This window comes from Mobula hypostoma, chromosome 4 (assembly GCF_963921235.1).
Source record: "Mobula hypostoma chromosome 4, sMobHyp1.1, whole genome shotgun sequence".
NCBI classification, from domain to species: domain Eukaryota; kingdom Metazoa; phylum Chordata; class Chondrichthyes; order Myliobatiformes; family Myliobatidae; genus Mobula; species Mobula hypostoma.
Window position 1 is genome coordinate 190660460 of NC_086100.1, and position 25064 is coordinate 190685523.

At 44.9% G+C, this 25064-nt stretch overlaps 1 protein-coding gene across 2 annotated transcripts in view; it reads left to right on the forward strand.

Moving 5' to 3' along the window:
- The window catches only part of LOC134345844 (dedicator of cytokinesis protein 2-like), a 1258793-nt gene that overhangs the window by 425424 nt on the left and 808305 nt on the right, over window positions 1–25064 (forward strand). For both annotated transcript variants that reach the window (XM_063047144.1, XM_063047146.1), the window contains one exon: window positions 7699–7805. In XM_063047144.1, the coding sequence (XP_062903214.1) occupies window positions 7699–7805 (107 nt within the window). The remainder of the gene's footprint in view (window positions 1–7698; window positions 7806–25064) is intronic.

Consider the following 25064-nt stretch of genomic DNA (forward strand, 5'->3'; position numbering starts at 1 on the left):
TGTAGCACCTTCTTAGACTTTGACCCCACAATCAGGGTCACGTGAAGCCATGGAAACAGGTGGTGGATGGTCGTATGAGCAGCTGGTGCATATCACAAGTCCTGGTTATGTGACCACTGACACCTGGCAGATAATTTCTGCAGAAGATTGATAATGGCTGGGGTTACCTGTCTTGGAAAGACAATGTCCAGAAGAAGACAATGGAAAACTACGTCTGTAGGAACATTTGCCAAGACCATGATCACCCACGTCAATATGACATGGCACATAACGAACGAACATGGGCACTAGCCTCTCCAGCATCGAGGACATCTTCAAAAGATGATGACTTAAGAAGGCAGCATTCATCATTAAGGATCCTCACCCAGCCAAGACATGCCCTCTTCTCATTGCGACCATCAGGGTGGAAGTACAGCAGCCTGAGGACACATTTTAGGACCAGCTTCTCCTCCTTCTGAACAAACTATGAAACCGTGGACACTACCTCACTTTTTGCTCTGTTTACTTGTTATCTTTTTTTAAATCATAACTTATAGTAACTTCATATGCCTTGCACTGTATTGCTGCTACAAAGCAAGGAATTTCATTGCATATGTCAGTGATTTCGTGTCTTCTCTGCAAAGGGACGGAGCTGTATGCTTAGGAAATGGTTGGGCTTTCTCTCCTTAATTCCTTTAGGTTCCAGGATTAGCGTTACCTTCTTGGGGAAAACAAAGACAGCAGTGGTAGGTCAAATATGATGGCAGAATATAGTATTAATGGTAAGACTCTTGGCAGTGTGGAGGGTCAAAAGGATCTTGGGGTTCAAGTCCATAGGACACTCAAAGCTGCTGCGCAGGTTGACTTTGTGGTTAAGAAGGCATACGGTGCACCGGCCTTTATCGTGGGATTGAGTTTAAGAGCCAAGAGGTAATGTTACAGTGATATAGGACCTTGGTCAGACCCCACTTGGGGTACTCTGCTCAGTTCTGGTCACCTTGCTACAGGAAGGATGTGGAAACTAAAGAAAGGGTGCAGAGGAGATGTTACCTGGATTGGGGAGCATGCCTTATGAGAATAGGTTGAGTGAACTTGGCCTTTTCTTCTTGGAGCGACGGAGGATGAGAGGTGACCTGATAGAGGTGTATAAGATGATGAGAGGCATTGATCGTGTGGATAGTCAGAGGCTTTTCCCCAGGGCTGAAATGGCTAACACGAGAAGGCACAGTTTTAAGGTGCTTGGAAGTAGGTACAGAGATGTCAGGGGTAAGTTTTTTACGCAGAGAGTGGTGAGTGTGTGGAATGGGCTGCCGGCGACGGTGGTGGAGGCGGATATTATAGGGTCATTTAAGAGACTCCTGGATAGGTACATGGAGCTTAGAAAAATAGAGGGTAATTTCTAAAGTAAGTACATGTTCGGCACTGCATTGTGGGCAGAAGGGCTTGCATTGAGCTGTAGGTTTTCTGTGTTTCTATGTGATTACATTCATCTGTATCGACAGTTACTTCCCGGCAACAGTCTGGAAAGACAGATATACAAGTTGGCACAAAGTGCATATGCAGTACAGCATATAGTTAAATATAAAACAGTATAATGCTACTGGCGCTGTCAAAAATAATATGTACTGAGTGGTAGCAAGGTGTTCATAAGTCTCACAGCCTGGGAGAAGAAGCTGTGTTATCTAACGTAACAGTCCTTGTTATTGTGCTGCGGTACCTTCTGCCTGATAGTAGGAAGTCAAAGAGATTGTGAGATGGATGGGAAGGGCCCTTGACAATGTTGGGGGCCCTGCGAATGCAGCACTTCTGAATCTGTCCTGGATGGGGGTGAGGGAAGAGAGACCCCGATGATTCTCTCACAGTCCTCACAATCTACTTCCAGATCTGCAGTCCAGAGACATGAATACTAATTCAGTAACCTGGCCACAACACCACCAAAAGACAAGCGGTTTGCATGGAAGCTCAGCGGGTCGAGTAGTGTGGTGGACTCTGGCAGGGGTTGATGGGAAGGTTGGCAGGACTCAGTAGGATTGTGTCAGAGGATTAGTGTAAATCTGGATGGTACAAATGTTGGGCTGCAAGACCTGGTCCTGTGCTATATTACCACTAGGGGTCTTTCCCTGCCCCTTGCTGAAAATTTAGCCAATTGGTTTACCCTCTCAGTTGGTGTAGGAGTTTCTGTTGCAATGTCTACCTACTACAGGAAAGACGCCAATAAAATTGAAAGTGTGCAGAGAAAATTTACAAGGAAATTGCCAGGACTTGAAGACCTGAGTTATAGGGAAAGGTTAAAAAGGTTAGGAATTTATTCCCCAGAGGACAGAAGATTGAGAGGAGATTTGAAAGAAGTATACAACATATGAGGGGTACAGATAGGGTAAATGCAAACAGGCTTTTTCCACTGAGGTTGGGTGGGACTAGAACTAGATGTCATGGGTTAAGAGTGAAAGATGAAATGTTTATTGGGAACATGAGGGAGAACTTCTTCACTTAAGGGCGGTGAAGTGTGTAATGAGCTGCCAGCGGAAGTGGTGGATGAAAGTTTGAGTTCAACATTTCAGAGAAATTTGGATAGGTACCTGGATGCGAAGGATGTAGTGGGCTGTGGTTCATGTGCATGTCTATGGGACTAGACAGATTAATAGTTTGGCATGGTCTAGAAGGGCCTGTTTCTCCAATTGTATTGTTCTATGACTATGTTGATGAGATGAACAAGGGAGCCCTTGCTAAACAGATTTAATGCTCAATGCCACATCTCTAAATGACTACACTCACAGTGACTACACCTGACAATGTATTCATCAGGTGTAAACACGAGAGACTCTGCAGATGCTAGCAATCTGGAGCCTCACACACAAAATGCAGAAGGAGCTCAGCAACTCAGACTGCATCTGTGGAGGGGAATAAGCAGTAGGGTCGAGACCCTTCATCAGAACTGGAAAGGAAGTGGGAAGAAGCCAGAATAAGAAGGTGGCGGAAGTAGAGCAAGCTGGCAGGTGTTAGATGAGACCAGGTGGGTGGGTGAGGGAGGGGAGAATGAAGTAAGAAGCCGAGATAGGGTGAAAAGAACACTTCACATTTCACCTGGGAACCTCCATATTGATGGCACGATCATCAATTTTTCCAGCTTATGGTAATTTCTCCCCCCCCCCCTTTTCCATTCCCCATTCTGGTTACTGTCTCAGCCCTCCTCTTTTCCTCACTTGCTCATTGCCCCCTCACCCTTTCCTTTCTTTCAAGGTCCAATCTCCTTTCCTATCAGATTCCTTCCTTTTCAGCCCTTTACCTCTTCTGCCTATCCCCTCCCAATTTCTCAATTCATCCTCCCTCCCCCACAAACCCACTTTCCCGCTCACCTGGTCTCACCTGCCAACCGGTACTCCTCCCCCGCCTCTCCCACCTTATGCCAGCTTCTGTCCCTTTCCTCTCCGGTCCTGCCAAAGGGTCTCAGCCTGAAATTTCAACTATTTATTCCCCTTCATGGATGCTGAGTTTTGTCTTCATTGGGTGTAAAGTGCTCAGAGAGCTGGGAAAGGTGCTGCATAAATGTACTTTCACTCTATAATTTATTTATTTACTCATGGGATGGTGAGGCCACCAACAATACTGGCATTTATTGTCCATCCTTAAAGAGGCGGTAGGTTATGAACCAGTGTGGGCCTGATCAGATCGGGGTGGCGTATTTTCTGCCTTGAAGGACGTTGGTGAGCTTGGACTGCAATGCAAAGGATCATGGCTACCACTGGAGAGCTGTTTTTGTTTTGGGAGGTAACTCCAGTATCTTTCCGCTCTGCCATCGGGCAGGAGGTACAGAGGCCTGAAGTCTCTCTCGACCTGGTACAGGAGCAGCTGCTTCCTTTAAGTCATTTGGTTCTTGAACCAACCTGCATAGCACAAATCACTACCTTAGTATAACAACACTCGGGCCTCCTTGATCACTTTGCATTAAAATGGATATTTTTTTTAATTTTCTAATTCTGTTCTTTCTTGATATCAATGTTTTTTTTCTCTTGAATGGTACCTGATGCTCTGTGCCTGTGATGTTGCTGCATGTAAGCTTTTTTTATTCTATCCTGTGCTTATGTGGACTTGTGCAGTTGACAATAAACTCAACATTGACTTGAGAGACAGATTACGGAAACAGGCCTTTCAACCCAACAGGTTAACACCATCGAGCATCTATTCTTACAACGTTATCCTCTGCTAATCTAACTCTGTGTCTCCCATGTTCCCATCAGTCCCCCGCAGCAGATTTAAGGCATTCAGCCCATCAAGTCTGCTCTGCTATTCCGTTATGGCTGATTTATTATACTTCTCAGCCTTACTCTCTTGCCCTCTCCCTGTAACCTTTGACACCTTTCCACATCATCTACATAATTATTTGTTCATTCATTATGTGCTGTGTCGTATGATGTAGACAATTAGATTAGAGTAGATTAGATTAGATTATGAGAACACTCAGTCTTCATTTATTGTCATTTAGAAATGCATACATGCATTAAGAATGATACAATGTTCCTCCAGAGTGATATCACAGAAAAACAGGACAAACTAAAGACTAACACTGACAAGACCACATAATTATAACATATACTTACAGCAGTGCAAAGTAATACCATAATTTGATAAAACAGACTATGGGCACGGTAAAAAAAGTCTCAAATCCCGATCGACTCCTGAGTCCCCAATAGCAGGCAGCAAAAGGGAGAAACTCCTTGCCATAAACCTCCAGGCATCGACAACTTGCCGATGCCTTGGAAGCAGCCGACTACAGCCGACACTGAGTCCATCCATCCGAAAACTTCGAGCCTCCAACCAGCCCCTCCGATACAGCCTTCCGAGTGCCATCCTCTGCCGAGCGCCTTCAACCTCGCCCCGGCCGCCGAAACAAGCAAAGCCGAGGATTCGGGGCCTTCTGCTCCAGAGATTCTGGACCACACAGTAGCAGTGGCAGCGAAGCGGGCATTTCAGAAGTTTCTCCAGATGTTCCTCCAAACTCTCACGTCTGTCTCCATCAAATCAGAATTGTGTACAGTACCCTACTTGACAGATTATAGATATCATTCATCGGAGAGGCCATGCACGCTGCCGTCGCGCCGCCATCTTCTCCTCCTCCATCTCCTCGATTGTGGTCTTTCCATAACCATGATTGTTCTTGGCAAGTTTTTCTACAGAAGAGGTTAGAAAGTAGAACATAGAACATAGAACATAGAATAGTACAGCACAGTACAGGCCCTTCGGCCCACAATGTTGTGCCAACCCTCAAACCCTGCCTCCCATATAAGCCCCCACCTTAGATTCCTCCATATACCTGTCTAGTAGTCTCTTAAACTTCACTAGTGTATCTGCCTCCACCACTGACTCAGGCAGTGCATTCCATGCACCAACCACTCTCTGAGTGAAAAACCTTCCTCTAATATCCCCCTTGAACTTCCCACCCCTTACCTTAAAGCCATGTCCTCTTGTATTGAGCAGTGGTGCCCTGGGGAAGAGGCGCTGGCTATCCACTCTATCTATTCCTCTTATTATCTTGTACACCTCTATCATGTCTCCTCTCATCCTCCTTCTCTCCAAAGAGTAAAGCCCTAGCTCCCTTAATCTCTGATCATAATCCATACTCTCTAAACCAGACAGCATCCTGGTAAATCTCCTCTGTACCCTTTCCAATACTTCCACATCCTTCCTATAGTGAGGTGACCAGAACTGGACACAGTACTCCAAGTGTGGCCTAACCAGATTTTTGTAGAGCTGCATCATTACATCGCGACTCTTAAACTCTATCCCTCGACTTATGAAAGCTAACACCTCATAAGCTTTCTTAACTACCCTATCCACCTGTGAGGCAACTTTCAGGGATCTGTGGACATGTACCCCGAGATCCCTCTGCTCCTCTACACTACCAAGTATCCTGCCATTTACTTTGTACTCTGCCTTGGAGTTTGTCCTTCCAAAGTGTACCACCTCACACTTCTCTGGGTTGAACTCCATCTGCCACTTCTCAGCCCACTTCTGCATCCTATCAATGTCTCTCTGCAATCTTTGACAATCCTCTACACTATCTACAACACCACCAACCTTTGTGTCATCTGCAAACTTGCCAACCCACCCTTCTACCCCCACATCCAGGTCGTTAATAAAAATCACGAAAAGTAGAGTCCCAGAACAAATCCTTGTGGGACACCACTAGTCACAATCCTCCAATCCAAGGCCTTCTTCTGGACAGTGTCTTTACAAGATGGGTGACCCCAGCCATTATCAATACTCTTCAGAGATGGTCTGCCTGGTGTCAATGGTCACATAACCAGGACTTGTGATATGCACCAGCTGCTCATACAACCATCCAGCACATGCTCCCATGACTTCACATAAACTTGACCAGGGGCTAAGCAGGTGCTACACCTTGCCCAAGGGTGTCCTGCAGGCTAGCGAAGGGAAAGAGTGCTTTATACCTTCTTTGTTGGAGATGTATCACCACCCTGCCACCCCTACACAATAGGGGCAATTTATTGTGGGTTTCCCATTAATCTACCACCCCTCATGTTCTGGAGTACGTGGACAAAACTGATTGCATTGTCGGGGACAACCTGCGAACCCCACACCAAGATCACTGGAGTTCTCTCTGCTGCACCGCCATGGGTACCCCACCATTCAACCACGCTCGTTCACCTGTGGATGTGCTGGGATTGTCTTTTGTTACCGGTCTCCGGATGTGGCCTCCTCTATGTTGGTGAGACCCGTCGTAAATTGGGGGATCGCTTCACCGAGCACCTCTGCACTATCCGCCACAATCATGGCTTCCGGGTGGCTAGACATCTTAATTCTGATTCCCATTAATGTTCCGATGTGTCGATCCATGACTGCCTCTTGTGCCAAGAGGAGACCACTTTTAGAATGGAGAGGCAGCACCTTATATTCTATCTGGGTAGCCTCCAACCTGATGGTATAAATATCGATTTCTCCTTCCAGTGAACAAATTTCCACCCCCCCTCCCATTTATTCCCCATTCTGACCTTTTACTTCTTACCTGCCTATTAATTCCCCCTCCTCTTTCCTTTCCTCCTATTGTCCACTATCTTCTCCTATCAGATTCCTTCTTATCCAGCTCTTCACCTTTCCCACCCACCTGGCTTCACCTATCACCTTCCAGCTAGCCTCCTTCCCCTCCCTCCCCCCACCTTTTAATTCAAGTATCTCCCCCTTTCTCCCTCAGCCCTGAAGAAAGATCTCAGCCCAAAGCCGTCGACTGTTCACTCTTTCCCACTGATGCTGCCTGGCCTGCTGAGTTCCTTCAGTATTTTGCGTCTGTTGCTTTTCTTTCTTGCCTTTTATACCACACACAATTCAGAGATAAATGAAGCCTTGGCTTGAAAACAGTAAATGCAAAACGCAAGAGTAATATATTATAGCATTCTTCTCATACAGAGATAACACGGTGTGAAAGTCGCCCAGTCACCAGGCCTGACCTGATGTTCTGGGTTGGATATAAACGACACGAGAAATTAAATTGGGAAAAAAGTTCTGATGTTATATTCTGTTTATTTCATTGTCAGATCTTTCAGCTACGTTGTATTAATATTCAATGATCTGACACGATTATGCCAATTCATTAATATTTAATACACTCAAAATATGCTGATAGCTCCCACATGCTCCAAAAGTGCTGATGCATCTCTTGAATATTCAATGTGTTGTTTTTTTTTTACTGTGCTTTGTTTGTAGCCACTTGTTGCGTGATTTTATCAAGAACCTTCCTCCAGATCGACTGGTGAAGCAGAAGTTGCAGTCGATGACAGCCATCGTCAGTACAGAGCTTTTCAGAAAGGAAGGTAGGAGCTGGGAATTCCTAACGCACTGACTACACTATAATTGGAAATAGAACTCGGAGGAGGGGAGAAAAGACGCAACGTCAATATGCCCTTTGATCAAAACACTTTGTGGCACTGCACGGCAAAGATAAAAGTCTTAGCTAGAGATCTTAGATTCATACAACACAGAATAGGCCCTCCAGCCCACAACGAAAGTGCTGCCCTGTGTCACACAACAGGGGAACAGGCCTTTTGGCTCAACTAGATGTCCATCTAGGACAAAGGCCACTCAGCCCATCGAGTCCAGTCTGCCATATGATCATAGTTAATTTGTTTTCCCTCTCACCCCCATTTAGATCAAGATTTATTGATCACATGTACATGGAAACATATCCTGCAGTGTGTCATTTGTGTTAAGAACAAGTACACCTCGGGATGTGCTTGGGGCAGCCTGCAAGTGTCACCACAAATTCCAGTGCATAACATTGTTACAATGCTCGGCAGAACAACACAGAACACAACAAGCAACAAAACAACAGCAAAACAAGCCCTGTCCCCCCCCCCAAAGCAACACACACACACACACACACACACATACACACACACACACCTGTCCATGTCACTGGCCAGTGAGCGCGGAGCTGAACTGGAGATGGACTGAAGATGTCCTTCATCACCTGTTTGCATCACTTTTCTTCGTACGTGAAGAGGAGAACAGAGGCCTAAACTCTGGCCAGACCTCTAACTCCCCACATCCCTGTCCCTAAAGCCTAATATGACTGCAAACTCCCCTCATCCCTGTCCCAAAATCCTACAATGACCTCAAACTCCCCATATCCTTGTCCCTAAACTACTATGACCTCGAACTCCCCACATCCCTGTTCCCAAGCTCTAATCTGACCTCGAACCCCCCACAACTCTGTCTCTAAACTCTAATATGACCTCGAACTCCCCTCATCCCGGTCCCTAAACCCTAATATGATCTCAACTGCCCCACATCCCTGTTCACAAACCCTAATCTGACCTCTAACTCCCTGCATTCTTGTCCCTAAACCCTAATATGACCTTGAACTCACCACATCCCTGTCTCTAAACCATAATTGATCTTTAACTCCCCCACATCCCTGTCCCCAAACCCTAATCTGACCTCTAATTCCCCACATCACTGTCCCTAATCCCTAATCTGACCTCTAACTCCCCACATTCCTGTCCCTAAACCCTAATCTGACCTCAAACTCCCCACATCCCTGACCCTAAACCCTAATATGACCGAGCTCCTGACCTCCCAGTCCGTAAACTCTAACTTGACCCCTAACTCCCTCCACGGAGCATTGCAATGCTGCCTTCCAGGCCATTAGCTTTCACTGTAGATCTCATCCCCCCATCCTGCCAGAGCTGACTTGGTATGCTAGGATAAGCATGTCCTTATCTCACCAGGGTATGAGGGTCGCTGGCTACCCTCACCTGGTTTAGCCCACCTGTTGCATGCAAACAGCTACTTGGAGCCACAGATGAGAGCTGAGTGTCTGGCAGGGACCAAAGGTGAATGAGTTAACACAGATTGGATATGACAAGCCCCTTCACCAGAGATGTTACCCGTCCCTGGGCAATCCATACACTTACCACTCTCTGTGTTAAAAATCCTCCCTATTTCCTCCTCCAATCACATTGAAATTATACCCTCTCCTATTTGCCTTTGCACCCCGTGGTAAAACGGTGCTGCCTGTTCACTCAATCTGTGCCTTTTATCATCTTGTATATCTCTATCAAATCCCCTCTCAGCCTCCTTCATTCCAAAGGGAAAAGCCCTACTTCATGGAACCAATCCTCATAAGGTATGTTCTCTGATCTAGGTAGCATTCTGGTAAATCTCCTCTGTACCCTCTCTAAAGCTACCACATCCTTCCTATAATGAGGTAACCAGGTTAGAAAATCAGGAAATTACATCAAAATGGCAGAAACAAAGAACAAGATACCAAAAGCTGGAGTTCAGGATGGTGCAACATCAGAGTCAGGCTGTATATGTCACGAGTATACGTCATGAAATTTGTAAACTTTGCGGCAGCAGTACAATGCAATATATGATAATATAGAAAAAGCTGTAAATTACGGTACATATATATATATATATATATACATTAAATAATTAATGTATGAAGCTGTTCCTGAATCGTTGAGTGTGTGTGTTCTGTACCTTCTTCCTGATGCAATCAGAAGAGGGCATGTCCTGGGTGGTGGTGGGTGGGGCGGTCCTTAATGATGGCACTGCCTATTCGAGGCACCGCTTCACCGCTCAGAGGCTAGTTCCCATAATGGATTGACTAAATTTAAAACTCTCCACAGTTTACTCCAGTCCTGCGCAGTAGCTCCCCACCCCCATTCCAGACAGTGGTGCAGCCAATTAGAATGACCAGGACAGAAGATGATGCGTCGTTCCTCCAGCGTGCTTTAGGATTCATTGTGTCTTTCAACCATACATGAATAACCATGACCACAGCCAACCGAGACAGTGTTAAAGTGGCAGGCATGCGGGAACTCTAACGCAAGGTGTTTGACTTGGAGGGGAACCTGCAGGGATCCTTGCCTCCTACTTTTTTTGAAGGTATTGGTTATGGGTGTGAGTTGTTCTGCTGGGTAATCCAGGTGAATAAATGCAGTGAATCGTGAAATCACTACACAGCTCAGGTTTTGTGCACCAGTACTGAAGGGAAGCAAAGATTACTTTATCTCAAACCAGAAAAAAACTTTGAGGATGGTTTTGAAAATTGAAATTAGGAGCCTCAAACTGGTTCAATAAGGTAACATCTCAGTTGAAGTCAAAAATATTTCATCAAATGGATGACAGGATATATAAACCACAAGGGAATCGCTCAGTGATAAAGTGCAAATCACTGACGAAAGTGCGGGATGAAGTTTCAGCGACTGCTTCATTCCAGAGGCTGCAGTCAATAATGTGAATTTGGAAAAGAGCGTGAGATAAGACATTTTGTTGTTGATGGAAGGTTTCAGTTGCTGTGTATGCAGCTCAGTTGCCTGCCAAATTTCTTTGCTGCCTGGCTTTCTCCCTCCTTAAGGGGTTTGCGATATTCTGAAGGTGCAGTATCAATCCTAAAATAGCAGTTTCTCTCCAAGTCCTGAGCACTCATTCCTTACAATCCAACTCCCCCACCCCCCCCAACACCAACCATAAATAATAAACACAATGATTCAGGAATAATTTCTTCCCCTCTACCATCAGATTTCTGAATGAACAATTGAACTCATAAAGTCTATAAGATTTGGGAGCAGAATTAGGCCATTTAAACCTTCAAGTCTGCTCTGCCAGTTCATCATGGTTGATCTGTTTTCCCTCTCAGACCCAAACTCCTGCCTTCTCTCTGTATCCCCTTGTGCCCTGACTAATTAAGAATCTATCAATCTCTGCCTTAAGTTTACCCAGTGACAAGGCCTCGACAGCCACCTGTGGCAACAAATTCCACAGATTCACCACTCTCTGGCTAAAGAAATTCCTCCTCATCCCCATTCTAAAAGGATGCCCCTTTATTCTGAGGCTGTGTCATAGAACATAGAAACCTACAGCACATTACAGGCCTTTCAGCCCACAATGTTGTGCCGACCATGTAACCTTACTCTAGACACTGCCTAGAATTTCCCTACCACAGCCCTCTATTTTTCTAAGCTCCATGTACCTATTTAAGACTCTCTTGAAAGACCCTACAGTATCCACCTCTACCAACTGTCACTGACAGTGCATTTCATGTACCCACCACTCTCTGTGTGTAAAAACTTATCTCTGACATCTCCCTTGTACTTACTCCCAAGCACTTTAAAGCTATGCCTTCGTGTTAGTCATTTCAGCCCCGTTTAAAAAGCCTCTGGCTATCTACACGATCAATGCCTCTCATCATCTTATACACTTCTATCAGGTCACCTCGCTCTAAGGAGAAAAGGCCAAGTTCACTCAACCTATTCTCATAAGGCATGCTCTCCAATCCAGGCAATATACTTGTAAATCTCCTCTGCATTCTCTCTATAGCATGTACTGTGTCCTCTGTGTCTTAGTGCCCTCTGGTCTTAGACTCTCCCAACACAGGAAACATCCTCTCCACATCCACTCTACGAGGCCTTTCACCATTCGATAAGTTTCAATGAAGTTACCCCTCGTTCTTCTGAATCCCAGTGAATACAGGTCCAGAGCCATCAAACCCTCCACATATGACAAGCCTGTCAATCATGACCTCACGACAATTTTTTCCTCTTTTTGCACTACTTCTTTAATTTAAGATAAATAAATAAATGTGTGTGTGTGTAGTTATGGCTGCACAAGAACAGGTACTGAGCAGAAGAGCAATATATACTGTATATACTTACTGTAATTCACAATTCTTTTTATAATTATGTCTTGCGATGTACTGCTGCTACATAACAACAAATTTCATGACATCTTGCAGATTAACTCGTCCATACTGACCAAGATTACCATCTAAACTGGTCCTATTGCAGACAATGAGCCAACTCATGAACATTAGCTCACCATTTTTGCTCTCTGTTAGCACTGCTAGTTTAATTTATAAATATATATATACACTATCGTGCAAAAGTCATAAGCATATATGTATAGCTAAGGCTTTTGCACGGTACTGTAGTAATTTTATGTAACTGCTCTGTACTACAGCTGCAAAAAAAACAAATTTCATGACTTGCGTGATGATAAATCTGATTCTGATATGGGTCTCTGTTGTGGACTGGGAGTGGGAAGGGGGCAGGGAGAGGGGAATCATGGTTGGGAAAAGGGGAAGGGAGAGGGGAGGAGGTGGGAAGCACCAGAGAGACATTCTGTAATGACCAATTAACCAATTATTTGGCATCAAATTACATTGCCTGGTGTCTCAGGTCTGGGTGTGTCTGCACCTGTGCCACACCGCCCCTCCCCCCGCTCTGGCACTCCTTCTCTGCCACCTATCTTATGCCCTCTCGCAGTGCTCCACCCTTACCATTCCCAACATCCTTTGTTCCCGCTGGATTTACAAACTCGCTCACTGCTCCACGTTGACCGTAGCTATATGTACGTGCCTCAGACTTTGCACAGTACTGTATACTGTATTTCATCATGTAATTTATAGCTTGCTTTTGTATATTACTCTGTACTACTGGCAAAAAACAAAGTTTCCTTACATATACCAGTGATATTAAATCTGATTCTGATTTGATCACGTTTGGCCTATATCACTCTAAACTTTTCCGATCTACCTACCTGTGCAAGTGTCGTTTATTGATTCAGATACAGCGCGGAATAGGCCCTTTGAGCACGCTGCCCAGCAGCCCCCGATTTAACCCTAGCCTAATCACAGGATTAACCTACCGAACAGTACATCTTTGGACTGTGGGAGGAAACCAGAGCACCTGGAGGAAACCCACATAGCCACAGGGAGAACGATACAAACCCCTCACAGCTAGCAGCAGGAATTAAACCCAGGTTGTTGGTAAAGCGTTGTGCTAAGCACTATGCTACCGTGCCTTAGCTTCCTATGGCAGCTCTCTATGCGTATCACTCTCCACGTGAAGAAGTTGCCCCTTGTTCGCCTTTTAAATCTTACTCTTCTCACCTCGAACCTCTGCCCTCTCGCTTTTGGTTTTCTCTCAGAAGAGACTCCATTGTGAGTTGTTGGGAGGTGCGATGACGCAGCAGATAGCGCCACCACCTCTCCACCCCTGAAACCCGGCTCATTGCTGAAGTCTTTTGGAGCAGCAAGCAATCTGCTGAAGGAGCTCGGCTGTCAAGCGGCATCTAAGGGGAGTGGGGGGATAGGATTGGTTGTGTTTTGGGTCGAAACCCTGCCATCAGGCTTGTGTGTTGGGATTGGATGGGAAAAAATTAATAATGTCAAAGTTCAAAGTAAAGTTTATTATCAAAGTATAAATATATCACCACACACAACCCTGAGATTCACCTTTCTGTGGACATACTCAGCAATTCTATGGAATAGTAACTAGAAACAGGATCAATGAAAGATCAACCAGAGTGCAGAAGACAACAAACTGTGCAAATGCAAATATAAACCCATTTCGATGCTGATATTTGGTGGAGTAATGGACAATCTGCTGGAAGAGCTCAGTGGGTCGAGCAGCTTCTGTGGGCAGTGGAGCGTGGGGTCTGGAATTGTCAATGTGTCAGGTCAAAATCCTGCATGAGGCTTGTCTGCTGGTGTTGGATGGGAGAAATATAATGATGTCAAGAAGTCAGAAATGGAGCACAGGTGCTTCTGAGTATTAAAAAGCTGGTGGACTATCACAAAGCTAGAAAGGAAATATAGAACACAGAACAGTACTGCACTGTACAGGCCCTTCAGTCCGCAATGTTGTGTCAGTCTATTAACCTACTGCACAATCAGTCTAACTCTTTCCCACACAGTCCTTCATTGTTCATTTGTATGTGTACCTAAGAGTAACTTAAATGTCCCTCAAGTATCTGCCTTCACCATCACCTCCGGCATGCACTCCCTGCACTTACCACTCTCTGTGCAGGAAAACGTACCACCGACATCCCCCTATACTTTCCTCCAAGCACCTTAAAAGTACGTCCTCTCATATTGTTCATTTCTGCCCTGGGGAAAAGACATTTGTTTCCCCGTCTACTCTACCTATGCCCCTTATCATCTAATACAACTCTTATCAAGTCACCTCTCATCTTTCTCTACTCCAAAGAGAAAAACCTGAGCTCTCTCGACCTATCATCAGAAGAGATGCTGTCTAATCCAAGGAGAATCCTGGTAAGTCTCCTCTGCACCCTCTCTATAGCTTCCATATCCTTCCTAAAATGAGGCAAAATTTCATGACGAATCGTTGAGTGGCGCGCTGATCCAGCAAGTGATTTTGCTAGTTGGCCACCTCAGAATCCTGGTTCAATGCTGGTGTCTGCTGGAGGAAAATAAGAGAGCATTAATGATGTCAGGAGGTCAGAAATAGAGTACATATGTCTGTGAGTGTTACAAAGCCAGAAGACTATTGAAGAAATTGGAAAGAAATAAGCCATTAGGACGTGTTTTAACAATAAAACTTTGGCAAGGATAGAGGCCTAAATTTATCTGGGAGCGCAGCTGAATGGACAGCTGGGACTTGGTGAAACTATGCAGTGATTTTGCAGATACTATATTTAATGACTTGTTAATGTGTTAATTTCTTGTAGTCAAAATCTTTCAGACGAAGCACTATCAATAATTTAATTAAATTATTTAATGTGAGTCAAAGAGAGGTGAGGAGAATTTGTTTTCATTTTTAATAAACTGCACTGCACTCTTGGTTAATATAGTCTCAGTGGCCACTATATTAGGTACACCTGTACACCTGCTCATTAATGCAAATATCTAGTCAACCAATCATAAGGCAACCACTCAATGCATAAAAGCATGCAAACATGGTCAACAGGTTCACTTGTTGTTCAGCCCAAATATCAGAATGGGAGAGAAAAGCGGTCTAAGTGACTTTGGCTGTGGAATGATTATTGGTGCCAGATGGGAAGGTTTGAGTAGCTAAGAAACTACTGACCTCCTGGGATTTTCACACACAGCAGTCCAATTTACAGAGAATGGAGTGAAAATCAAAAAGCATCCAGTGAGTGGCAGTTTTGAGAGTGAAAACACCTTGTTAATGAGAGAGGTCAGAGGAGAATGGCCAGACTGGTTCAAATTGACAGGAAGGCAACAGCAACTCACATCAATCAAAATCAGGATCAGGGTTAACATCATTGGCATGTTTCGTGAAATTTAATGTTTTACGGAAGCGGTACATTGCAATACGCAATAATTAAAACTTTAAATTACTATAAGAAATATATAGTAAAAAAGAAAGTTAAATTTTAAAAGTGGCGCAGAAAGAGAGGAAAATTAGTGCTGAGGTAGTGTTCGTAGGTTGATTGCCTATTCAGAAATCTGATGGCAGAGAGGAAGAAGCTGTTCCTGGATCAGTGAGTGTGTGTCTACAGACTCTCATATCTCCTCCTTGATGGCAGCAATGAGAAGAGGTTATGTCCTTGGTGATGGGGGTCTTTAAGAAGGACGCTGCCTTTTTGATGGTTCCTCCATGCTGGGGAGGCTAGTGCCTATGATGGAGCTGGCAGAGTTTGCAACTTTCTGCAGTCTTTTTACAATCCTGTGCAGTGGCCCCTCCATACCAGACGATGATGCAACCGGTTACAATGCTCACCACTGTATATGTTTAGATTTTTGCGAGTGGCTTCGATGACATATCGATTCTCCACAAACTCCTAATGAAGTATGGCTGCAGTCATGCCTTCTTTGTATTTGCATCTGTGTGTTGGATCCAGGATAGATCCCCAGAGATGCTGACAACCAGGTAGACCATAAGACGATAAGACATAGGAGCAGAATTAGGCCTTCTGGCCCATCGTGTCTGCCGTGCCATTCAATCATGGCTGATACTTTTTTCTATCTCCTCCTCAACCCCAGTTCCCGGCCTTCTTCCCGTAGCCTTTGATGCCACGTCCAATCAAGAAGCTGTCAATCTCTGCCTTAAATCCGCCTCCACAGCTGCATGTGGCAACAAATTCCACAAATTCACCACCCTTCAGCTAAAGAAATTTCTCCACATCTGTTTTGAAAGGGCGCTCCTCTATCCTGAGGCTGTGCTATCTTGTCCTAGACTTTCCCACCATGGGAAACATCCTTTCCACATCTACTCTGTCTAGGCCTTTCAACATTCAAAAGGTTTCAATGAGATCTCCCTTCATCCTTCTAAATTCCAGACAGCACAGACCCAGAGCCATCAAATGTTCCTCATATGATAACCCTTTCATTCCTGGAATCATCCTTGTGAACCTCCTCAGAACCCTCTCCAATGCCAGCACATCTTTTCTAAGATGAGGAGCCCCAAACTGTTCACAATACTCAAGGTGAGGCCTCACTATGCCTTATAAAGCCTCAGCATGACATCCTTGCTCTTGTATTCTAGACCCCTTGAAATGACCTCATTTCCCTTCCTCACCACCGATTCAACCTGCAAGTTAACCTTCAGGGTGTTCTGCACAAGGACTCCCAAGTCCCTCTGCATCTCAGATTCTCGGCTTTTCTCCCCATTTAGAAAATATTCCACACATTTATTTCCACTACCAAAGTGCATGACCATGCATTTTCCAACATTGTATTTCATTTGCCACTTTCTTGCCCATTCTCCTAATCTGTCCAAGTCCACCTGCATCCTACCAGTTTCCTCAACACTACCTGCCCCTCCACCAATCTTCATATCATCTGCAAACTTGGTGACAAAGCCATCTATTCCATCATCTAAATCATTTACACACAGCATAAAAACAAGCGGTCCCAACTCCGACCCCTGCGGAACACCACTAGATACTGGCAGCCAACCAGAAAAGGATACTTTTATTCCCACTCGCTGCCTCCTACCAATCAGCCAATGTTATAACCATGTTAGTAGCTTTTCTGTAATACCAGGGGCTCTTAACTTGGTAAGCAGCCTCATGTGTGGCACCTTGTCAAGGCTTTATGAAAATCCAAATATACGACATCCACTACATCTTCTTTATCTATCCCACTTGTAATCTCCTCAAAGAATTCCAACAGGTTTGTCAGGCAAGATTTTCCCTGAAGGAAACCATGCTGACTTCGTACTATCTTGTCCTGTCTCACCAAGTACTCCATCACTCATCCTTAACAATTAGCTCCAACATCTTCCCAAGCTCTCAGGTCAGGCTTATTGGTCTATAATTTCCTTTCTGCTGCCCCTCTCCTTTCTTAAAGAGTGGAGTAACATTTGCAATTTTCTAGTCCTCTGGCACCATGCCGGAGTCCAATGATTTTTGAAAGATCACCACAATTTCTAATGCTACCCCAGGGTGCAGTTCATCTGGTCCGGGTGACTTGTGTACCTTTAGGTCTTTCAGCTTTTTGAGCACCTTCTCTCTTGTAACAGTAACTGCACCCACTTCTCTTCCTTCACACACTACAACATCACAACATCAGGCCTACTGCTAGTGTACAACCAAATAATCATGTTTTACAACAGTGATGTGTAGAAGTGCATCCCTGAAAGGCACAACACGTCAAACCTTGAAGTAGATGGGCTACAGTAGCTGAATACTCAACTTGGTACAGTCTTTCATTGATTCTGTTATAGTTATTACTCTATAATGGACTTATTGAGTATGCCCAGATGAAAAAGAATGTCAAGGTTGTAGGTGGTGGCATATGTACTTTGATAATAAATTCACTTTAAACTTTGAACTTTGAACTACAGCGCCCAAAGACCATGAGAGTACATCTAGTGGCCACTTAATCAGGTAAAGGAGGTACCTAATAGAGTGGCCACTGGGTGGAAACACCACTCAAACTGATGAAAGGCTGTTAGATAAAAGGAAATAAATTGCAGAGATGTGAGATGGGGGAGTGGAAAGGCAGGATGAAATGGGACTAAAATCTCAACGGGTCAGGTAGCATCTGTGGAGGCATAGGGGTAGTTAACATTTCGGGTCAAGACCCAGAGTCAGGACTGAGAGTGAGGCTGGAAAGTATCCAGTGTAGAGAGGTGATGGGGTGGGGCTGAGACAAGCTGGTAGGTGATAGGTGGAGCTTCAGGCAAAGCATTGGAGGAATTCAGCAAGTCAGGCATCACCTAGGGAAGGAAATGGACAATCGGCATTCAGATCTGGTCCCTTCATCTTGACTGGAAAGAAACAGGGAATATGGACAAAATATAAAAAAGGTAGGAATAAAGGATGGAGAAAGAGCTGGTGGGCGATGGGTGGGTCAGGTGAGGGAGGAGAGAGTGGGAATGATGCAAGAAGCTGGGAGGTCGTAGGTCACAAGCTGGGAAGACAAAGGTGGACAATGGCAGGTGAGGACAGTGGTCCATGGAGTAAAGGGAAAGGAGGTGAGGAGGGAAACGGAGGAAGGAGTGTGTGGGTGATAGCAGATGGAGGGGGAGAGAGAAGGGGAGTGATATGGAGTGATAAGGCTGGGGAAGTAAGGGGAAAAATGGTGGAACCAGATGAGGTAGGGTTCAATGCACAGATGGAGTCAGGAGGAAGCGGAACCAAGACACTGAGACTGGTAGGTGATAGGTGGAACCAGGTGAGGTGGGGATGATGGGCAGATGGAGACAGGAAAAGGTGGAGACAGAGATTAGTAAGTAGTACAGTACTGTGCAAAAGTCTAAGCCACATGTATATAGCTAGGTTGCCTAGGACTTTTGCACAGTACTGTATTTGTCAACGTGGAGTGGAGAGTTAGTTTGTAAATCTTGCAGGAGCATTATGAAGGACCCCACACACCCCTCATACAAACTCTTCTCCCTCCTGCCATCTGGCAAAAGGCACCGAAGCATTCAGGCTCTCACGACCAGACTATGTAACAGTTTCTTCCCCCAAGCCATCAGACTCCTCAATACCCAGAGCCTGGACTGATACCAACCTACTGCCCTCTACTGTGCCTATTGTCTTGTTTATCATTTATCGTAATGCCCGCACTGTTTTGTGCACTTTACGCAGTCCTGGGTAGGTCTGTAGTCTAGTGTAGTTTTTGCGTTGTTCTTTACGTAGTCCAGTGTAGTTTTTGTATTGTTCATGTAGCACCATGGTCCTGAAAAACGTTGTCTCGTTTTTACTGTGTACTGTACCAGCAGTTATGGTCGAAATGACAATAAAAAGTGACTTGACTTGATGACTTGAATGTTGGGAACGGCGAGGGTAGAATGCTGTGGGAGTGGTGTGGGACAGGTAACAGAGAAGGAGAGCCGGGGGGTGGCGTGGGTACAGACACTGTCAGCCCTGAGACAACAGGCAAGGTCATTTGAATATGAACAATTGGTTTATTGATCAATATCAATAAACCAATACCTTCCATCTCCTTTCCCCTTTTTCCAACCATGATTCCCCTCTCCCTGCCCGCTTCCCACTCTCAGTCCACAATGGAGACCCGTATCAGAATCAGGTTTATCATCACTCATGTATGTCATGATTTTTTTTTGTGTGGCAGCAGTACAAAGCAATATATAAAATTACTACAGTCCTGTGCAAAAGTCTTAGTCCAGTCTTGTGTGCTAAGACTTTTGCACAGTCCTGTCTTTGGAACCACATGAGGTGGGGGATGATGGGCAGGTGAAGTGAGGAGGTGGTGGAGTACAGAGACAGAAAATGGTAGGTGATAAGTGGAACCAGGTGAGCCGGAGTTTGATGGGCTGATGGAGTCTGGAGGAGGTGGAGCTAAGAGACACAGACTGGAGGTGAAAGGTGGAACCAGGTGACATGGAGTTTAATGGGCAGATGCTGTCAGGTGGAGGTGGAGATAAGAGACAGAGATTGGTAGGTGAAAGGTGGAACCAGGTGAGTCGGAGAATGACCGGAAGATGGAGACAGGTATGGGGAGAAGGTCAGGAAAAAGGCTGGTAGGTGGAAGCAATGGGACTGGAGAGAGGCAGAGGCTGGAAGCTGGTAAGTGGAATCAGACAAGTGAACGACGATGGAGCTCCATGGAAGTGTTGGTAATGAGTAGAATGAAGGGGTGCCATGCTAGAGCACTGGTTAGCATGACTCTATTACAGATTGGGGTGTTGGAGTTTGGAATTCATTTCTGGCGTCATCTGTAAAGTGTTTGTACGTTCCTCCTGGTGTGGCATGGATTTTCTCCAGGTGCTCCAGTTTCCTGCAACAATCCAAAAGACATATTGGTTCGGAGGTTACCTCGACATTGTAAATTGTCCTGTGATTAGGTTAGTGTTAAGTCAGTAGGTAGCTGCTCTGTGTGGCTCATTGGGCTGTTCCGCGCCGTATCTCTAAATAAATAAGGAAGTGGGGCTAATCTTTCTAAAAAGCAGCATGGGTTCATTGGATAAGCGGTTCTCTCATTTATTTCATTCATTTCAGTGAGGATTACAAAACTTGCCTTTCTAACCCTTGAATGAGAGACTTGACCAAAGTCTTTTATTGACGGGCTGTAGTGTTACTGTTTAATTGTGATCCAACTCCAGCAAGGACCCTGCTTGGTCCCCCGTTCACCTGCATTTGATTACTGAGCAAGTCATTTTTTTCCCTCATATTACAGAGTTAGCAGCGACATCTGCTCAGCGTGTCATTAACATGTGAGTGTGCTCTGACGTGACACACACAGCGTGCTGGGCGGTCGTAGCTTCAATTAGAGAAGCACATAAACTAGAGGCTTATTTTCTCACTGCTGGCAGTCGGGCAACAAGCCTCCAGCTGCCTGATTTGGAGGGGCTGCTGCACAGGATCGGGGAAAACCTGTAGAACGTTGTAAACTCAGCCAGCTCCATCATGGGCACTAGCCTCCCCAGCATCGAGGACACCTTGTTGAGTCGATGCCTCAACAAGGGACATCCGTGTTTAAGCACCCCTTGGGCATGCCCTCTTCTCATTGCTGCCATCGAGGAGGAGGTACAGAAGCCTGAAGACATACTCAATGTTTCAGGAACAGCTTCTTCCGCCGTCCGATTTCTGAATGGACATTGAACCCATCAACACTGCCTCACTACTTTGTTCTTTTTCCACTACTTAGTTAATTTATTTTTCTCTATATTTCATTTTGTAATCTTTAGTTTTTTTTATTATTATACATTGCAATGTACTGCTGCTACAAAATTTCACGACCTATGCCAGTGACATTAAACCTGATTCTGATTCTGCTGCGGAGCAGAGAACCGCAGAGTTATAAAAATTCATTGCCAAAGGCGGCTATTCGATTCATCACGTGTGCGTCAGTCTGTCTAAGCCAGGGGCTCCCAACCTGGGGTACATGGACCCCTTGCTTAATGGCGTTGGTTCATGGCATTAAAAAGGTTGGGAAACCCCGGTCGAGACTAACCCCATTTCCGAACTCTTGATCTGTAGCCCCATAGGTTCCACCAGTGCCTGTCCACCAACTGCACTGTTTAACTGTGCTGAGCATTTTGTCCCTGCCAGCATTTCAGCCAGTGCAATTCGTACCCCGCCTACCCCGCCAACCTTAAGGAATGATGACCTTAAGGAATAGGAGTAGGATTAGGCCGTTTGGCTCATTTAGTCTGATCTGCCATTCGATAATGGCTGATTGTCTTTTCGCTCTCAACCTCATTGATGCCCTTGCAACTCCAGAACCTATCAGCCTTCGCTTCAAATATACTCGGCAGTACCCACACAAAATGTTGGAGGAACTCAGCAGACCAGGCAGCATCAATGGAGGGGAATGAACAGTCGATGTTTTGGGCTGAAACCCTTCATCAGGTGGCCTCCGCAGCCATCTGACACAGTGACTTCCACAGATTCGCCACCCACTGGCTAAAGAAATTTCTCCTCATCTCTGTTCATTTATGCCCGCATAAAGGCCGTCAGGACCTCCTCGGTCTCCTCTGCTCCAAGAAGAGCAAGCCGACCTATCCAGTCTTTCATCTCCCGATTGCAACACTCCATCCCAGGCAATACTTGGATTCAAATTCAGATTTATTTATCACATATACATTGAAAGTTACTGTGAAAAGTGTCGTTTGTGTTAATAGCCAGCACACCAAAAGGATGCACTGTGGGCTGCCTGCAAGAGCCACCATGCATTCCAGTGACAACTTGGCATGCCCGCCACGTTCAGCAGAACAACACAGGACACAAAAGAGAACAGAACACGACAAGCAAGGCCCTGTCCTGGTGAATCTCCTTTGCTCTTTCTGCAGAGTAATCCCTCTTGTTAAAGACTCTGCCACAATGAAGGGCCTCCACCCAAAGTGTTACCAGTTCATTTCCCTTAACAGGTACTACCTGACCTGCTGAATTTGTGTTTTTGCATAAATTTTCCTCAGTCCTGCCAACCTGCTTGATGATCTTCAAAATTCTGAGTAAATGTATAATCAAAACACGTATATGTTACCATATACCTCATTGAGATTGACTTGCTTGTGGGCATTTACAGGAAAAATAGGCAAACACAATAGAATTTACAAAAGATATACACACAAACAAAGACTGACAAATAATCAATATGGAAAAGAAGACAAATTGTGCAAACAAAAAAAATGCTGAGAACATGAGCTGTAGAGTTCTTGAAATAGAGTTTGCAGTTGGTAAAATCAGTTCAGTGTTGTGGTGAGTGAAGTTATCCACAATGGTTCAGGAGCCTGATGGTTGTAGGGTAATAACTGTTCCTGAACCTTATGCTGAGGGAACCAGGGCTTCTGTAGCTTCTGCCCTTTGTAGTTGTGCAAAGCTTTCATATATCTAATTAAAACATTGTATGTTCTTAACTAATGATAGGATAAAAGAGCAGAGGCTGTTCAGCCCATCGAGTCTGCTTCACCAAAGTTCAAAGTAAAATTTATTTTCAGAGTACATACATGTCACCACACACAGCTCTGAGATTCTTTTTCAGTGTGCATACTTAGCAAAACTATAGAACAGTAACTGTAAGCTATAAACACCAGGAAAGAAAACCTGTAAACAAACTCTGCAAATGCAGATATAAATAAATAGCAATAAATAACGAGCATGAAATAACAGAGTCCTTAAATGAGTTAGCTATCCCTTTTTGTTCAAAAGCCTGATGGTTGAGGGCTAGTAACTGTCCTTGACCCTGGTGGTATGAGTCCTGGGGCACCTGTACCTTCTACCTGATGGCAGCAGCAAGAAAAGAGCATGGCCTGGGTGGTGAGGATCTCTGATGATGGATGCTGCTTTTCCATGGCAACGTTTCATGTAGATGTGCTCAATGGTTGGGAGGGTTTTACCTGTGATATACTGGGCGGAATACATTATCTGTAGGATTTTCCACTCAGAAGCATTGGTGTTCCATATCAGGCCGTAATGCAGCCAGTCAGCGAACTTTCCACCACATGTCTATAGAAATATGACAAGGTTTTTGATGACATACCAAATCTTCGCAGTCTCCTAAGGAAGCAGGGCAGAAATCATGCTTTCTTTGCAATAATACTTATATGGTGGGTCCAGGACAGGTCTCCTGAGATAGTGACACCCAGGAGTTTAAAGTTACTGACCATCTCCACCTCTGATCCTCCGATAATTACTGGCTCAAGGACCTCAGGTTTCCCTCTCCTGAAGTCTACAATCAATTCGTTGGTCTTGTGACATTAAAGGTTGTTGTTATTTCCCCATTCAGTCGTGACAGACGTCCTCAATCCCATTGTCCTGCCTTCTCCCCGTAATTCTTAATCATCTTCCCAGTCATGGGTAGAGGAAATAGTCTTGTTTCTCAAGGTGGGGATATCAAATATTCAAGATCATAGTTTTATAGTGAGAGGGGGACAGGTTTAAAGTAGACTTAAAGGCAAGTTATTATTTACACAGTGAGTGGTGGGTTGCCAAGGGTGGTGGTAGCAACAGACACAATAGCAACATTTAAGAGGTGCACATGCAGACTGCTGGAGGGATTCAGCAGGTCAGACAGCATCGATGGAAAGGAGTAAACAGTCTGTGTTTCAGGCCAAAACCCTTCAGCAGACCTTGGCTCAGAGCATCAACTGTTTATTCATTTCTGTTGATGCTGCCTGACTACAATGTCACTCCAGCATTTTGTATGTTTTGCTCTGGGTTTCTGGCACCTGCAGAATCTTTTGTGTTTAACATTTCGGAGTTGTTTGGATAGACACATGAAGAGGCAAGTGAGTTGGCATGATGGTCCGCACAACATGGTGTGCTGAAGTTCAAAGAGAATCTATTATCAGCTATTTATTAGGAGTCATAACTTTAAGATGGTTGGGGGAAAGTGTAGAGAGGATATAAAAGATAGGTTTTTTACACAAGGTGATAGGCACACATCCATGTACCTAACTCAAATTCTCTTAAATGTCCCTACTGTATCAACCTATACCTATACCGCCAGCTGAGGTGGTAGAGGCAGATACATTAGGGACATTTAAGAAAATGTTAGATAGACACATGGATGATAGAATAATGGAGAGCTACCTGGAGGGAAACATAAGGTAGATCTTAGAGAAAGTTAAAGGGTTGACACAACATCATGGACCAAAGGTGCTGTACTGTTCTATGTTCAAAGTATGTAGATGTTACCGTATCTCGACCATACCTCTTCCTATCCATCTCTGCTGTATCTTTTCCAAGGATGAGGTTTTCCTTTCCAGGATATCAGAGATGTCCTGCTCCTTCAAAAAACGGGTTTCCCTTCCTCCACCATTGATGCTGCCCTCACCCACATCTCTTCCACTTCTTGAACATCCGCCATCAGCCCATCTTTGTGCTGCTTTAACAGAGATAGAGTTCCACTCATCCTCACCTACCACCCGGGAGCCTCAGCATCC